This window comes from Bidens hawaiensis, unplaced genomic scaffold, assembly GCF_021521415.1.
Source record: "Bidens hawaiensis isolate Kalapana, Puna unplaced genomic scaffold, B.hawaiensis_p1.1 tig00009951_1, whole genome shotgun sequence".
In the NCBI taxonomy this organism is placed as follows: domain Eukaryota; kingdom Viridiplantae; phylum Streptophyta; class Magnoliopsida; order Asterales; family Asteraceae; genus Bidens; species Bidens hawaiensis.
In genome coordinates, this window is record NW_027491753.1 from 311743 (window position 1) to 328286 (window position 16544).

General features: G+C 38.5%; 1 protein-coding gene across 1 annotated transcript; it reads left to right on the forward strand.

The window, feature by feature from the left end:
• The first annotated feature begins 8041 nt into the window (after positions 1-8041).
• LOC143533930 (uncharacterized) lies at positions 8042-8716 on the forward strand. The gene has a single exon (XM_077028552.1). The coding sequence runs from the start codon at positions 8042-8044 to the stop codon at positions 8714-8716; it is 675 nt and encodes a 224-aa protein (XP_076884667.1).
• The last annotated feature ends 7828 nt before the right edge of the window (positions 8717-16544 follow it).

Genomic DNA, 16544 nt, shown 5'->3' on the forward strand with positions numbered 1-16544 from the left:
ATTGTTAACATATAACCAAACCCATTATTATTATTATTATTATTATTATTATTATTATTATTATTATTATTATTGCTACTACTACTACTATTTAGGGTTTATATATCAAATCAAATCTATAACACAATATACAAAATTCATTACCTTTCGTGAAACTTAAATAGATTAGCGTTTTGAAATAACTAAAATAACAACTCTTTGAATTAGCAGATTTATGGTTTACATAACTATTTGAATTTAAGACCAAATTTAAGGGTTTGAACAGGATTCGAAACTTAGATTAGAAAATAGGGTTACCATCGAGTTTGAAGGCCGTTTGCAAATTCATTGAATTTGATAAAAAAATATGGCCGGAGACATCTGACGAAAGAGCTGATAGGAAAATATGCGGAGTCGGATGACTGATCGGAAGCAGGAGAAGTCAAGTGTTGACTTTTTTACCGTTTGAGTTTAAATGAATATAATTATAACAACTGACCTTTTTACCTTTTAAGTATTGTGATTTGATTTTCAAATTATTAAGGCTGGCTAAATGGGTGGTTTTGGGTCAATATAGATAAATTTTAAATGGAAATGGGTCAAGGTGGATTTAAAAAATTCTTCAAGGAGGTTAAAATGTATTAGGAAATATAAGTGACTTTTATTTATAGGTTAGAATGAATCAAAACAAAATGCCTAAATAATTCACAATCATAAATTATCCAAAATTTATCAAATTCAAAATAGTAACCCAACCTTTTGTAAACTAGGTTGATAAGTTTCACTAAATACTATTCCATAAATAACATGCACGATCTAGTACCAAATAGTAGTTGTTTTATCTAAGTCTCTCCAAATCAGAACATCACTGTATCCGTGGCATGTTATCGTACTCAACTTGGGTCCACTCTCGATCTTGAGTGAAGCTACGTACGCATGGCTGGCTAATTCTCTTGGAGGCCTACAATGAAACGAAAATCCAGAACTATTTTCTAGTTTTATCATTGCAACGTAAAACAGCTTACCACAAATATGGTACTTTTCAAATAACTTAAGGATCACTTTCATTACTTAGTCCTTTTTTTTCTAACTTTGATCTTAATTGGATGTCATTTTCAAGTAGGAGTCTAAAACTCTGGCTTAAATTTACTCCTCTTAAAATATGAGAAACGTGAATGTGATGGTGTTTATTGGCAACTACACTCAATAAATAATATTATAAACCAATAATTATACTTTTCATAAGTGGATTAATTTGATTAGATTACTTATATCGCTCCATTTAGATATGATTCATTTTGTGCATCAAGTTTGTAGTTTAGTTTAAACGGGTACCGTTCCCTTTTTGGTAGAACTTGTGAATAAAATAACTAAAAAAAACTCAAAAGATATTAAATATTGTTGATCTAATATTTATACAAGTTTAAAAGGTATGATTGTAATCAAATTAAATAATATCTCCTACGTGTAGTAAATCTTACTATAATAAATGATAATTATAGGATTAATTTCTTATACAAACTTGAAAAAAAATATATGTGCTCAACAAAATTAGAAATATTAAATATATACTCAACTTTAACGGCCTATTTTTTGTCTAATTATAATAAGCTATTTGAAAAATGTTAGTACCGAAAAAAAAAATAATAAAAACAATAAAAAATAAAGCATGTTGAGTATCGGCAAGTCAAAAGGCGAAAATAGTATGTTGTTATTTTATAGATTTAATTTATTTGTATAAATTAAATAATAATTGCATATTATTTATTGAGTTATCTAATTGTGTGATTCAATTAATATAAGTCGCTTTTATAAAAAGAGAAAATGCTAAAAAGAACAAGGAATGTTCACCATCAATCTCCCAACAATTGTTGAAAACAATCACCACCACATAAGATTAGATGAAATATCCCATTCAATTAATATAAATGGCTTTTATTATTATGTTTTATATGCTTACTATAAAGTTAGTACTTAAACGGGTCATAAAAAAAGGTTAACGGTCAGTTTTGAAAAAAAAAAACAGAGAGAGCTTATTTTAACATAAATGGATGGGTTATGAGTCATTTTAAATGTGTCAAAAATTATAATAAACAAAAAAAGTGTGTAAATACAGTGAAAGAAAAAAGTTATCAGATAGATTTGTGCATCGTTATCTTTAATCTTGTTTTTTCTAGGAAGACAACTTTTTTTGTGTATAGGCCACGGCACTCCAATTTGAAAAGTCTGGTTGTCTCACTCTGGCCAGTCTATGTGGTCTTAACCGAGTCGCGCTGACTTCAAAAATTTAGTTTGAACATACCCCGGGAAACCATATCGCCGACTGTCACTACGTATTTTCACTAATCAAACCCGTGATCATAAAATAAATAACAACCAGAACTCGAAGTCCACCGCTCTATTAAATAACATTAATTTTTATATTGCGTGTACGGACCCCATCGAAGCATATGTTAGGTAAAGGGTCGTATTTGTTAACCTTTGGAATGGGCCCTTGGAGCAGCCCATGGTTGTGTCACTACAATTAAAACGCAGTAGGCCCAGAACCACCTTTAGTCCTACACTTAATACTTATAGGTCAAACTTCCATGGGTCCGTAATATTATTTAAATCTATAAAATATGAGTGAATCGTTCTCTATCGACCATAGAATTATCCTAACAACTAGCAGTTCTGTACCCGTCGCATTATGACGGTGCGTTATAATAAAAAAAATTCAAATTATCATCAAAACGACATGAGTTCAGTTGCTATCATTGAGCTTCGTTATGTCACTAATACTAAGCCCAAAATTTATATTAGTAAACGCTTAGAATACCGAACATTTGGTTTTGGTTCGTTTTAAATCTAAAACCAACCCATACACACCCCTACCTATTATCTTGATCTACACGGCTTATTATAAAATGTTACAACTTGTGCATGGGCCATGGTATCACGGACTTTCATATTAGTTGACCTCTTTTCATGGGCGCTTACTGCTGGCCCATGGTCATATGAGTACAAGAATTCAACGTGGGTTGCCCCAGTTAGCCCAATTAGTCAATTCAACATTAAACGGTATTTGTCGTTAGTATTATTAAGTTATTGAACCGCACATGAAATATTTATAAACGGGATTAAAAAAATGGTTATTACAAGTGTGAACATTAAGTTAGATATCGCGTTAGCAGTGCTAACGGAACCAGAGGAGGGTTAAAACTTAAAAGTTAAAGCTTAAAAGTTCATTGACTCTCTGGTCATAAGAATTTGTTGAATTTTGCAATATATAGATGAGTACTTTTGTAAAAAAGAATAGTTTATCCAATGGTAACCGAGTTTCCCAAATATTAAATTAAAGTTACTTAAAGTATTTGGTTTCTTGTAAAGTCTTATAAAGTGTTTAAATCCTATCAAATATTAATTTTCTTCTGAAAAACATGGATTATTATAAATAAATAAATAAATCTATCAAGCAAGAGAACCCACTAACATAAGTGAAACTAAGGATGGTTGTTTATTTCACGTTTTGAGTCTCCGGCGTAAATATATTTTGAAGTATGCTTTTCCTTTTAGAAAATTAGAATTCTGAATTATTGTTGATTGAGAGTTAAATATGCTTTTCCTTTTAGTAAATTAGAATTCTGAATTATTGTTGATTGAGAGTTAAATATGCTTTTCCTTTTAGAAAAGAAGCGTGAATATTCCTTAGGTAAATAAACCGAGAGTCAAATATTCCTTAGGTAAATATCTTTGATGACCATCAACGTTCATATTAAACATGCGAATTTATTCAGAGGCAAAATATAATTTCTTGCCATAGTAAAAGAAGTGTATCGGAAGAAAACATTAGTTTCTGAAGGGTGTAAATAGTTTTTTGAAAATACAAACAAATTTATTTACTTTGAGGCCCGAGTTCTTTCATTGCTTCCTAGTTTGATCACTTGTTAACTATATTATTATTATTATTATTATTACTCCGTATTAATTATTTATTTTTATGTGTACTTTTAGGGAATCCAGTTGTCCAGAAAATAAGTTACACGCGTACGTGAGTCTGAAATTTATGAAAGAAGTAGCAATAATTAGTTGGCTTTTATTGATTGATATGACTTGTGTATTTAATGTGGTGGGTAAACATCCCAATGCCATAGAAAACGAGTGATCCATATATCATTACAACTAGTTCATTATTTAAACTTAAGGGTGGTGGGGTAGGCAACGGGTAGTGCACTCGGGTATTCCAGGTACACCGCTGCCACCCTCCCCATATTCCCCGCCACGTATTGATTCCGGGTGCTACAACTCAAAGAGATGAGAGATGAGGAAATTATGTTCTTGCGAGCAGATTGTTGGACGGGTAATATGACGCTACTGGGTTTGGGTTCCAGTGAGTTCAACGACAACGGCTAAGGTGTGGCCACTGAACGTTGATTGATGGGACGGCAGGTAGTGTGGCTAAGGTGGTGGCCACACAAAGTAGATTTAACTTTATTAAAATGTCAGTATATATATAATATTAGTGTTTACCCATTGATAACAAGCATGCTTCAATGGGAGTTTTTCCTAATTAAACACGATAGTACGATACAATAATGATAGTGTTACACAATCATGCATGAGCACAAAATGAACTAATTTTTTGTCTTTTACCAAAAGAACGATAATGTTATTAACTGATCATACCATTTGTACTAAAGACTCTACTAGCTTATCGTTGAACTTTAGAGATGCACAAATCGGTTTACGGGTCCAAACCGCTTTGAGTTGGATCAAAGATGGTCAAATCGGGTTTTTGTCCTAACTAGTTTGGGTTTAAACTATCTTTTTGAGGAGGATTAATTTTGTTTATCAGCTTCAAAGTATATAGTACATATTGATTACAACCCTTAGATTCAGTTTGGGTCCAGATCGGGTTTAGTTGGGATATAAAACCAGATTTTGTTCCAAATCATTTTTTCTTTCTCCTCTACACCAAAGAACCTTTTGGCCTAACGGTGTGAACTGTGAAGGTTTAAGTCACATAACTGTTAAAAAAAATATAATTTAGAAGTACGGTAAGAGACTGTGTGAGTTATGGACTTGTGGTTGTAAAAAAAGTTGATTTATCTTTGTTGTTGACAACCTGGCGGCTCCTCGGTCTCCGCTTTTGGGGAGGGAGTGCCATACGGGCCAGGGAGCTATGAATTATTTGTATTGTTAAATCTAAGGACTTAGAGCATTCACATCCCTTTTCTTATCTTCAAATTCAAAACTACGTTAAAAATCACTACATATTCTCTTTTTTTTTTTCAATTAAATACTACTTTTTATATCTTTACCGTTACCTTTTCTATTTTTCGCAACACAATCATTCTAAAAAAATATTAAAAAATTATAAAAAATAAACATGAATTTTTCAAATATATAAAAAAATCATTAAATTTCTCACATTATAAATCATATATTATAAAAATCTCACTCATAATTTTTTATGGGTGATGTGAATGCTCTTATGGGTTGGGCTTTTCAGTCGTTATTTTTTTTCCATTATTAGCAGTGTTCCATATTATGTCACAAATGACAAAACAGTGATCATTGGAAAATAGACTACCTTTGATATTACAGTTTTGTTTGGTCACTATTGATTATTCATCATCTTTGGATATGTAAACTTGAAAGGTATCAAGTTTATGTAAAAGTCGAAAACCGATTCATGCTTTAACTCAACTGGTTTATAGTATACCGAACAAAACTGTTCAAGAATTACTGTTCTACCCGACATAGTGACATGTTTTCTACTTATAACGTGAATTTCTTGTGTTATTTTTGTATCTAGGAGTCGTGATCAAAATAATAATTGATAAAAGTAGCAAAATAAAAAAAAGGTGGACATGAATTTAAAATTGGCAATCAAGTGATTAACATATATATAGCATAATTGAGAGTTTATAATTGTAGTTGTTGATTACACAATATATATAGCATAATTGAGAGTTTATAATTGTAGTTGTTGATTACACATTATTAAAACAAGGGAAGAACGTGGGAAACATGCATCGTCATGTTGTTTCCTTACCTTGACCTATGTTCTTCACGTGCCATTAACAACAACCATAAATCCATAATCTTTTAGCTACTATCATAGTAATTTCTGGTAAATATATATACTTTTTTAACGGTCAACGAATCTTACAAATATGCTAGGGGTTAATTAAATTCATCACATTGGGATACACTCACATTTCGATATAGGGAAAACTCTCACCTAAGGCCAACGCCCTGAACACTCGCACGAGGGCACGACAATGCGGTGAGATAACACCTGTTCAGTTCAAGGTTCTAACTACTGAACGTTACCTAATCGCCTAGTCTCCCATCATCACCATGATGCAGCTAAAACTAAATGCTAGGGGCATGAATCGAATTTGTGTCACATAAAACACCAAGTCTATTTCTTACCACTGTACCACCAACTCATTACCCACTTGGTAAATACTTAAATCCCACTAAAATTTAAATACAACAATTACTTTAATTTAATATGGTATAGATTCGACAAAACTACAATATGAATTCTACGGATAACATACTTGACAGAAGAATGAATTAGAGTTAGAATAAATTGTCTTAAATTCCTTAAGTTAAAAAAATTACACACTTATTTTATAAGAAGAAAAACATTGAACTAAAAAATTAACTTAACATCGCCATCGCCAACACTACCAACGATATCATCACCGTATATAGGGGGTGTTTGGCCTAGCTTTTTGAACAAAGCTTATATCTTTTTTAGTTTTTTTTATAAAATAAGCTAAATTTAATGTTTGGTTTAGCTTTTTAAGCTTATGCTTATAAGCTTATATAAGCTCATTTGAATAAGCTTATATGAATATGGTTTTTTAGCTTATTTGAAGAAGCTTATTTGTATAAGGTTGTATGTTACTTATTTGCCCTCAAATGGTGATGGATTAGTCTTATTGAAGCAACTTATTACTCTAACAAATTAAAAAATGATGGATTTAACAACTTATTAAGACACATAATTAACATGTAGAATATAAGGTAATCCAAACACTTGAAGATAGCTTATCAAATAATACAAAATAAGCTATAAGCTTCTTTAAAATATAAACATAAGCCAAAATAAAAAAGCTAGGCCAAACACCCCCATAGTCATTGCCACCTCCACATCCCAACCAACGTCACCATCATCGTTGTGAGTAGTGACATCTCTGCGCTCTCACTAGCGCCACATTCTAATTTCTAAGCACCCTATATTTCACTTTTTTAAATACACGTTAGTATCTATGACTATTTTTACAAAGACATGACCTTTTATTTATTCTTGAATTAAACCGTCGCAATGCGTGAATAAAACTATTATTTTTAAATGCAAAACTTTAATTATAACATTCTTGAAATATTAACCAAGACATGTTACACACATGTTTACTATAGCGAATGACGTTACCGTAATTATTTAAACCGATGCCGACCTAGTTTCCATTAATCGTAACACGCATGTTTAAAAGCAACTCGTTTCTAAAAAAATTAAAAACCACGTAAACTTAAAGATCTAAACCGATCGATCTTTAAATCATGCGTTAGGGGCACCCATCTCTCACAGTATATGTGACTGACAACCCATTAATTTTAGTTACCAAAATGAATCTCAAATTTTATTTTATTCTTTTTAACAGAAAATCTCAAAATTAAATCTATTAGATTTAAAATCTTTGATATTTTAATATCCAATACTTTCATATCACAATTTATATTTTCGAGAGATTTTAATCAATTTTTTTATAGACCAATTGTTCCTTTAGTGTTTATTATGTAACTTAAGATCCACATTAAATCATCTAATGACATATTTTCTGTTATATTATTAACTAAAAGAACATACTTTAATATTATTATTATTTTTAAAAATCAGCAACCGATTTTCAATCTGTTATTGGCACCTGCCACATGCAACCAGCTTTATCAACGCGCTTTGAAGTCTACACATTATGTATATATATAACACATACTCTTTGTTCATTTGCGTACTTGTATCACAAAACATATTAAGCCTAAAAGATATTAACCAAGTAAGGATATGACACCAAAACTGGTAGCACATTTCCGGAGATCCGTCTCGTTCTCCAATACCACACCACCGCCACCGCCACCATCGTCGTTCTCCACATCCAAACCCATGGGGAAAAAGGTTCATTTTAGATCCACTAGTCTTCTAACAAGATCCCACCCAATATTGTTTCAACTCAAATATCACCTTAACCAATTGAAATCCCATTGGGCATCCCAAAGCATACCCGATCAATCACTTCAGTTTGATCGGGTATCAGATGCCCTGATTCGTTTACGAATAATTCTGGAGTCTCTTGATGATCTGCTAGACTTAGCACCATCAAGAGACTCCTTGCGTCGCCACCCTGAGTGGGTGGAGAAGGTTCTAGAAGACTTCCTGGTAATGGTGGATGTCTATGGAACCTTCCAGATGCAAATCTCGACGCTTAAACAATGCATTGTTACAGCACAACTAGCATCAAAGAGAAATGACACGTTAAAAAAGATTGCATGTTTAAAGGGTTTGAAGAAATCTGGTGGAGAAATAAATAAGCTTATGCCGTTTCTCCAAACGATCCGGTTACACCTGAATGATGATGTAACCGGATTGGATCAGAATACTGATCTTGAGCTTGTTGGAGTGATAAAACATGTAATCGAAGTGATTATTGTAATATCTGAAACGGTTTTTAGTGGGATTTAAGAATCGTTTGTGTAGGGGTATGGTACTAAAACCTGGTTCTACGACCCTAAATCTATTATGTTTGGCTTATTTTATTACACGGACTAATACAATGCTATTGGGCTGAGGGGGTTTTGTGGAGGTAACCCTAACTGGGCTAGGCCCATTAGGGTATCATGATGGTGGCCATGAGGCTCTCTATATAAGGAGGTCTCCACCTCTTTGTTAGAGGGTCATGCTCAATAAGAGCCACCACCACTTTTTGTGTCTGTAAACAAGAAATTCTCAGGATATCTTAGCAGTCACCTCCACACCCCCGAAACCATTGCAGGTGCCCAGCATTGCAGGTCGCAGGCGCAGTCGCAGAAGAAGAAGACCAAGACGTGGTTCGTTCATCTCGAAAATCCGTGGAAACATCGTCATGGATCAGGTAAGATTCATTTCATGCTTCGACAGTATGGTACTAAAACCTGGTTCTACGACCCTAAATCTATTATGTTTGGCTTATTTTATTACACGGACTAGTACAATGCTATTGGGCTGAGGGGGTTTTGTGGAGGTAACCCTAACTGGGCTAGGCCCATTAGGGTATCATGATGGTGGCCATGAGGCTCTCTATATAAGGAGGTCTCCACCTCTTTGTTAGAGGGTCATGCTCAATAAGAGCCACCACCACTTTTTGTGTCTGTAAACAAGAAATCCTCAGGATATCTTAGCAGTCACCTCCACACCCCCGAAACCATTGCAGGTGCCCAGCATTGCAGGTCGCAGGCGCAGTCGCAGAAGAAGAAGACCAAGACGTGGTTCGTTCATCTCGAAAATCCGTGGAAACATCGTCATGGATCAGGTAAGATTCATTTCATGCTTCGACATTGGCGCCATCCGTGGGACGGCAACGAACTGCCCTTCGATCTTCATCTCGGCTGTCAGATCTCTCCCAAGAAAAACACAGATCTGGAAGTTTACAGAAAAAGGCTTCAAAGATCTAAAAAGAGGCTTATATTAAAGCTCAAAAAGATCCATAGATCTAAAAAGAGATTTCCAGATCTGGGCAAGAAGGAAAATCCGTGATTCGAATGATCAGATCTCCGAATCTGTGATGGTTTTAAATCTGCTCCGGGCTTCAGATCTGTCCAAATCTGATTTACAGATCTAGGTCTAGATTACAGACCTGGATTTTAGGTCTAAAGTTGCAGATCTGACTCTTAAATTCCAGATCCAGAAATTACCAGACTTCCGCCGCCATGTACCCACGCCCGTGGGTTCTCACTCCGCAGCCGTGCATGTGCCGCCGCGGAAACCACCATCTGGGTTTTGCGCAAGAGACCTCCGCCATGCACGCGCACTCGCGAGTCACCACTCTATCGCCGTGCATGCGCGCATCAGGCTACGCGCCAAGGTTGGGAATCCACCTAATATCCCATATGGCTACGCGCCAAACTTCAAGGTTGGGAATCCTAATATCCCATATGGCTACGCGCCAAGGTTGGGAATCCTCCTAATATCCCATATGGCTACGCGCCAAACTTCAAGGTTGGGAATCCTAATATCCCATATGGCTACGCGCCAAGGTTGGGAATCCTCCTAATATCCCATATGGCTACGCGCCAAGGTTGGGAATCCTCCTAATATCCCATATGGCTACGCGCCAAAACTTCAAGGTTGGGAATCCTCATAATATCCCATATGGCTACGCGCCAAGGTTGGGAATCCTCCTAATATCCCATATGGCTACGCGCCAAACTTCAAGGTTGGGAATCCTCATAATATCCCATATGGCTACGCGCCAAGGTTGGGAATCCTCATAATATCCCATATGGCTACGCGCCAAACTTCAAGGTTGGGAATCCTCATAATATCCCATATGGCTACGCGCCAAGGTTGGGAATCCTAATATCCCATATGGCTACGCGCCAAGGTTGGGAATCCTCATAATATCCCATATGGCTACGCGCCAAGGTTGGGAATCCTCCTAATATCCCATATGGCTACGCGCCAAAACTGCAAGGTTGGGAATCCTCCTAATATCCCATATGGCTACACGCCAAGGTTGGGAATCCTCCTAATATCCCATATGGCTACGCGCCAAACTTCAAGGTTGGGAATCCTCATATAATCCCATATGGCTACGCGCCAAGGTTGGGAATCCTCCTAATATCCCATATGGCTACGCGCCAAACTTCAAGGTTGGGAATCCTCATAATATCCCATATGGCTACGCGCCAAGGTTGGGAATCCTCCTAATATCCCATATGGCTACGCGCCAAACGTCAAGGTTGGGAATCCTCATAATATCCCATATGGCTACGCGCCAAGGTTGGGAATCCTCATAATATCCCATATGGCTACGCGCCAAACTTCAAGGTTGGGAATCCTCATAATATCCCATATGGCTACGCGCCAAGGTTGGGAATCCTCATAATATCCCATATGGCTACGCGCCAAACTTAGGGGTTGGGAATCCTCATACCATATGCTCACGCATATTACACATGCTTACGCATCACATGCTTACACATCACATGCTCACACATGTCACAGTCTATACGCACGCGCACGCAACATCTGCGCGTGGCGCATAACACAAAACAAAAGTCTACGCGCACGCGCATGCAACATCTGCACGTGGCGCGTGACATAAAGTAGCCCGTAAGTCGCCTCACGCGCAGGCTTTTATTATTCACAGCTCATAAGACGCCTCGCGCGCAAGCTGTTATTATTCTTACAGCCCGGAAGTCGCCTCACGCGCAGGCTTTTATTATTCACGCAGCTCATAAGACGCCTAGCGCGCAAGCTGTTATTATTCTTACAGCCCGTAAGTCGCCTCACGCGCAGGCTTTTATTATTCACACAGCTCATAAGACGCATCGCGCGCAAGCTGTTGTTATTCTTACAGCCCGTAAGTCGCCTCACGCGCAGGCTCTTATTATTCACACAGCTCATAAGACGCCTCGCGCGCAAGCTGTTGTTATTCTTACAGCCCGTAAGTCGCCTCACGCGCAGGCTCTTATTATTCACTCAGCTCATAAGACGCCTCGCGCGCAAGCTGTTGCTATTCTTACAGCCCGTAAGTCGCCTCACGCGCAGGCTTTAATTATTCGCACAGCTCGTAAGACGCCCCTCACGCGCAGGCTTTATTATTCTCAGCTCGTAAGTCGCCTCGCGCGCCAGCTCAATTATTATTCTTAGCTCGTAAGTCGCCTCTCGCGCGCAGGCATTATTATTCTCAAAGCTCATAAGACGCCTCTCGCGCGCAGGCTTTTATTATTCACACAGCTCATAAGACGCCTCGCGCGCAAGCTGTTGTTATTCTTACAGCCCGTAAGTCGCCTCACGCGCAGGCTCTTATTATTCACACAGCTCATAAGACGCCTCGCGCGCAAGCTGTTGCTATTCTTACAGCCCGTAAGTCGCCTCACGCTCAGGCTTTTATTATTCGCACAGCTCGTAAGACGCCCCTCGCGCGCAGGCTTTATTATTCTCAGCTCGTAAGTCGCCTCGCGCGCCAGCTCAATTATTATTCTTAGCTCGTAAGTCGCCTCTCGCGCGCAGGCATTATTATTCTCAAAGCTCATAAGACGCCTCTCGCGCGCAGGCTTTTATTATTCTTAGCTCGTAAGACGCCTCATGCGCAAGCTTTATTATTTATAGCTCGTAAGTCGCTTCTCGCGCCAGCTTTATTATTATTTTAGCTCGTAAGTCGCTTCTCGCGCTGGCTTCATTATTTTTACAGCTCGTCACCATCATTAAGAAAATCTCCCAAAACTCAAAGACAATAAAGACAAGGCCAAAGAAAAGGGAAAAAACCGCCTCACACCTTATAAAGTCCAGCGCTCCACCTAGACGCTTGCGCGCCCAGGAGCAACGCTGGACTTGGGGGGCTTGTAGGGGTATGGTACTAAAACCTGGTTCTACGACCCTAAATCTATTATGTTTGGCTTATTTTATTACACGGACTAATACAATGCTATTGGGCTGAGGGGGTTTTGTGGAGGTAACCCTAACTGGGCTAGGCCCATTAGGGTATCATGATGGTGGCCATGAGGCTCTCTATATAAGGAGGTCTCCACCTCTTTGTTAGAGGGTCATGCTCAATAAGAGCCACCACCACTTTTTGTGTCTGTAAACAAGAAATCCTCAGGATATCTTAGCAGTCACCTCCACACCCCCGAAACCATTGCAGGTGCCCAGCATTGCAGGTCGCAGGCGCAGTCGCAGAAGAAGAAGACCAAGACGTGGTTTGTTCATCTCGAAAATCCGTGGAAACATCGTCATGGATCAGGTAAGATTCATTTCATGCTTCGACAGTTTGAGACCCGAAAAACTTCGTGGTTGACGGGATTAAATAAAACAAAGAGGGAAAAAGGGATTAAAGAACTTGAAAATGGGATTTGGAGCTTGAGAAATTTTAGTGATGAAGATTTGAAGAAGAAAATGATGCAAAATATGGAAGAATGTATTGATGGAATTGAGTGTGGAAGTGAAAAGGTGTTTAGGAGTTTGATAAACACTAGGGTTTCACTACTCAATGTACTAACACAATAGCATATTGCACAATTAAGATGAAGAAGCTTGAAGGCTTTGTGATGATGTTGTAAATCTTGATTTTTGTTTTTCAAAATGATTTAAAATATTCTTTTATTTTTTACACACGTGAAAGAAATTAAAGGCTCAAATATTGAGTTTGATTAATGCATGCATGCATGCATTATTTTACTTGGATTATTGTTACATTATACTACTAACCCGTGTATTACGTGGATGGAAATTAGAAATTTCATCACAAAGAAATCTAATTATATATTTGAATATTAGATTATTTATTTATATAATACTTATAAAATGTTTTTTTATAGCTTCATGTAAGATTTATTTTTATTTTATTTATCTACTTAAATAAAGCTTTACATTAACTAACATTAAATAAATTTAGATTGGGCCAAAATAAAATTAATGACTTTATAATGGTTTAAGTGGATTTATAACTTTTCATAAAGATAAATAATTAAAAAACAAGGTAATATAAGATGTTAATATTCATATATATGCACACAGAAGTTAATTTTATATAAAAGATATCAATATTCAAGGGATTCTTTCACAGCAGTGGAGTTTCCACCATAATGGTATTCTTGGGTGAGTAAAACTTAAAGTAACAAAATCGTATGGAAGGTTAACGGACTCATTCGGGTATTGGGGCAAGTTTCATATGCTATTAAAAAACAAACAAATCCGTTTTTTTTATAAATTATACAAGTCAATCAATTTTTTTACACGACTTATTTATAAACTTTTTAACACTTAATAATTTTGCATCAAAATTCATTTTTAATCAAACTGAAGAAATACTAAGTGACCCCGGGCAGATTACGGATAATCTGGGGGTTAAGTAATGTTTCCCACGAGGATGAGGTCCAGCAAAGAAAGTTGTTCTTCAGGTGACCTGCAAAACAGACACCGTAAGCTCGTCACTGAGAAGGGGGGGTTCCTCCTTGTGACCACCCTCCGGCGTGAGAATCAGACTAGATTGCTCTGAATATGTGTATATTAAGAGATTGCTAGAGAAGATAAGATAATGAGATATCAGATGATGTCCTTACCATTCCAAGGTGTTGGAGTATTTATAGCCGAGGGTAGGTTTCCAAGAAGGTACAGCCGGCTGAATAGTATTCCTGTTCTACCAACAGTGGGCTACGCACAAGCCATGCTGGTTGGTGGATAGGCTGCGGCCGATAGTGACAAGGTCGGCTGTATATTGTTCCTTTACTGCCGGCTATGCACTGTTCCACCAACTGTAGGCTACGCACGTCCCATAGTAAGGGTTGGTGAGTAGGCAGCGGCTAATAATGACAAACAGTACTAGAGGGTGCTCCTCCTCGTACTGTTGTCGGTGAGCTGTCACCCTGTGATTGGTTCATGGGCTGTTTTGGTCAGATCGTCTGTTTTGCCCATACTTTGGCAGGTATAGTACAAAAGATCTTCCAAAAGCATACGGACTGGCTCATTTGGGCGGGAGTATTCCCGCCTTGCTCATTCCTTCAGGTGACATTACTGAAGTAGCAAGAGTTAGTGCTTTGTGCGTGTAGCCTTGCTATCAGTGCGGGTAGCCTTCCCTAATGGCTTGTATCCGCAACTGCGGGAACAAGCGGGGTACTTCACCATTGGGAGGCTTTCCCTGCGGGTACAGCTGGCGTACTGCGCGTAAGGTCTTCTCTGAGCATGGTGGGTCCTGCGGAAGCAGTTGGTCGTTGCGCAGACGTCCCTCTTCAAGGTGAGTCTTGCGGGTCCAACTGGGCTCTGCTGGGACCTACCTCTTCAAGTCCCCCCAGTCCAATGTTCTTCTCATGAATTATTAATAAGTGAGGTGAACTTTTGGACTTTAGCAAGGGGTTTTGAAAAGGGTTTTTAGTTTTAAGGTTTTCCGTGGGGATTCTTCCCGCTGTTTTCCTAATGTCACGCAGAAATTCCCGACTTTTCTGCTTGATCTTTGGGTATGAAGCGGGTAGGTCTGTAACCTCCTCGCAAGTCAGGAGCGTTGAGTCCCACTTGTGTGGATTCTCCATGGGGTTTTGGTAGTTTTGAACATAGTGATCAATTATGTTAAAACCACCAATTCCATCTTGGAGTTTCAAACAATATAGTTCTCGACGTTCCCGCTATGCGGGGATGTTATTCCCGTTTCCGCAAGCATGGCCCAGAAGATCCTTCTTGGTTTGAATTCCCCGCGGAGTGCTAAGTATGTGAAGGGTTTTGCCTTGACACTGCACCCGCACTCGTCTTACGGTTACTTTACTTCTAAGGTATTCCTGGCGTCAATTCCCTGCGGGTGCTAAGTATGTGAAGGGTTTTGCCTTACACTTTACTCGCACCTGTCTTATAGTTACTTGGTTGCCAAGGTAAGGGGTATTTTCCCGCTTTTGAATCTTTTTGAAATTTTGAAATTCGAAGAGTTGGTGAAAGGATAAGAACAGTCCAAACTATTGAAACGTCGTCCGACGGTTTCTTCTGACAGTGTCAGGACGTGCAGGAAGTTATGGCGACGTGACAGTATATGGTCATTCCAGGCGCATTTTCAGGCGCGTGGGCGCGAATTTTCGGGCGCGTGGCCGCGAAATTACTGGCACACGTCCTTTCAACAGCTGTTGCCAGCTTGCTCTTTGCCACGTGTCATAGTTTCATTGCACCTGCGATTTCTCTCTCTTCCGCATTAAATTCATCGCATTGATTGCGATTAGTATATAAAGGGGGAGAGGGTCCTTTGTAATCCACACTTTCACTTTTCTCTTCATCTTCAAAACGATTTCCGGCGAATATTCACCTTTTCAGTCGAGCATTCTTGAAATCATTCTCTTCTTTCTTACCTGCAAGATGTCTTCTGTTCACGATCTTGAGGCTACAGCCCAGGAGGTTGGGGTGTACGCCGAGAACCCGTCATCCACGTCCGACAAGGATGACAAGAGTACTGCTGGCGAGTGCCAGTGTGCTCTGCCTGTCGATCTATATCAGTACATCGTCAAGAAGTTCATGCTCGAGTCTTTCGAGCCTGAGTTTTCTGAACCTCACCAGACGGTGTATGATGCCCCCAGAGGCAAGATCGGGGTATATGCCGCATTCTTTGTCTATGGGAATCTTAGGTTCCCCTTGACGAAGTTTGTGTACCGTGTTCTGGAGAGGCACGGTGTACACCTGACCGAGGTACACCCGATGGCGATCGCGAAGATTCGCCACTTCGAGTGGGTGTGCCGGATTCTGGGCGTTGAGCCCTTCGTCGACCGCCTGATGACCTTCTACTCTTGGAGGTGCATCCAGGGGTGGTATACTCTGATAACCGGATCAAGGGTTTGAGGAT

Bases quoted from the DNA above. Each gene is read 5' to 3' on its own strand.
- LOC143533930 (XM_077028552.1), top strand. From the start codon at position 8,042: ATGACACCAAAACTGGTAGCACATTTCCGGAGATCCGTCTCGTTCTCC.